The 1,292-nt window shown below is 38.0% G+C and overlaps 1 protein-coding gene across 1 annotated transcript in view; it reads right to left on the bottom strand.

The window, feature by feature from the left end:
- Positions 1 to 1,292, bottom strand: part of LOC122355354 (dedicator of cytokinesis protein 1-like) — a 61,773-nt gene that overhangs the window by 28,443 nt on the left and 32,038 nt on the right. Inside the window, exon 28 of the mRNA XM_043253523.1 lies at positions 180 to 275. Within this exon, the coding sequence (XP_043109458.1) occupies positions 180 to 275 (96 nt within the window). The remainder of the gene's footprint in view (positions 1 to 179; positions 276 to 1,292) is intronic.

Genomic DNA, 1,292 nt, shown 5'->3' with positions numbered 1-1,292 from the left:
TGTGTGTGTGTGTGTGTGTGTGTGTCTGTCTCTGTGTGTCTGTCTCTGTGTGAGTTGTGGAGTCATCTGAGACTGAACTCACTGCTGTAGTAGAACACTGTTACTAACCACAGACACAGGAAACCCGAAAGCTCAGCACATCCCAGAGGAGCAGCCCTGTGACAGAGAGAAACACTTACTATGAGAGCAGAGTCCCGGCCCATGGAGATCACCGTCCTGTTTACCGTCCTCAGCAGCTTCTCCATGATGATCTGTACGTGCCACTGCGTCGGCCCCTAACACCAAACACACACACACACCAAAAATACGTCATTTCTCCACNNATTTAAATCAAGATGCATGAATGATAATCTTAACCTTGCTGATATAAAACATGAGCGACTGAAATCAGTAGTGAAAATACAAGGCGTCTGGACAAGGCAAATTATATATAGACAAATGTTTTTTTTAAATTACTGCTGTCAAGTTAAGACATTTTCATGCATGCACACGATCGTGTGTTTATAAAATAACTATTTGAATTATTTGTTAATTTAGGATTATTAATTACTTAGGGTTAGTTTGATTTATTATGTTTTATTATATGATTTTATTTAATGTCAATTTATTGTTTATTATTTATAAATACTTTTCATAATAGAATAAAAAAAAAAATGATGTTTTTATATTTGAAATCTCTTTTGAATACTGATGCAAAGATCTGAGCTGAAGTGAGTCAGTGCTGCTGGGAATCATGGTCTAACACTGCTGGAGTTGTGTTTACTACACAAGGACAGATATACTGAATTAGTCAGCAGCGTAAAGAGATTTCTTCAAATTTCACTGATGTAAAAGAAAACTGCATCAGATCCATCGCTGCGAGCTGTCTGTGCGTGTGTGTGTGTGTGTGTGTGTGTGTGTGTGTCTGTGCGTGTGTGTGTGTGTGTTTGAGGGGATCCTGATACACTCACAGCAGATATTTAATTATTAAACAAGCTTTGCCAAGGTCCTCCTCAAAGGATGCTGCTGATCTCCAACCAGCTCCAAAAGAGCTCTGTGCTCAACTGTGACGTGTGTGTTACGCAACACACACGCACGCACTCAATTATCAAGCACACACACACATAACAGTTCAAAAGATGCTTTAACCACAACACCAGAAGTGAGGAAATCAGTGACGTCCATTCATGTTTTTTGTAAAGCATCCTTATTATTATATTACTTTATTATTAACATAACATTTGTGTTCTCTCTGTGTGTTTGTGTATATCTATCTATATCTCTCTCTCTCTATATATATGTATATATATATC

This window comes from Puntigrus tetrazona, chromosome 12 (assembly GCF_018831695.1).
Source record: "Puntigrus tetrazona isolate hp1 chromosome 12, ASM1883169v1, whole genome shotgun sequence".
In the NCBI taxonomy this organism is placed as follows: Eukaryota; Metazoa; Chordata; class Actinopteri; order Cypriniformes; family Cyprinidae; genus Puntigrus; species Puntigrus tetrazona.
This window is presented reverse-complemented; position numbering and strand designations above follow the sequence as displayed.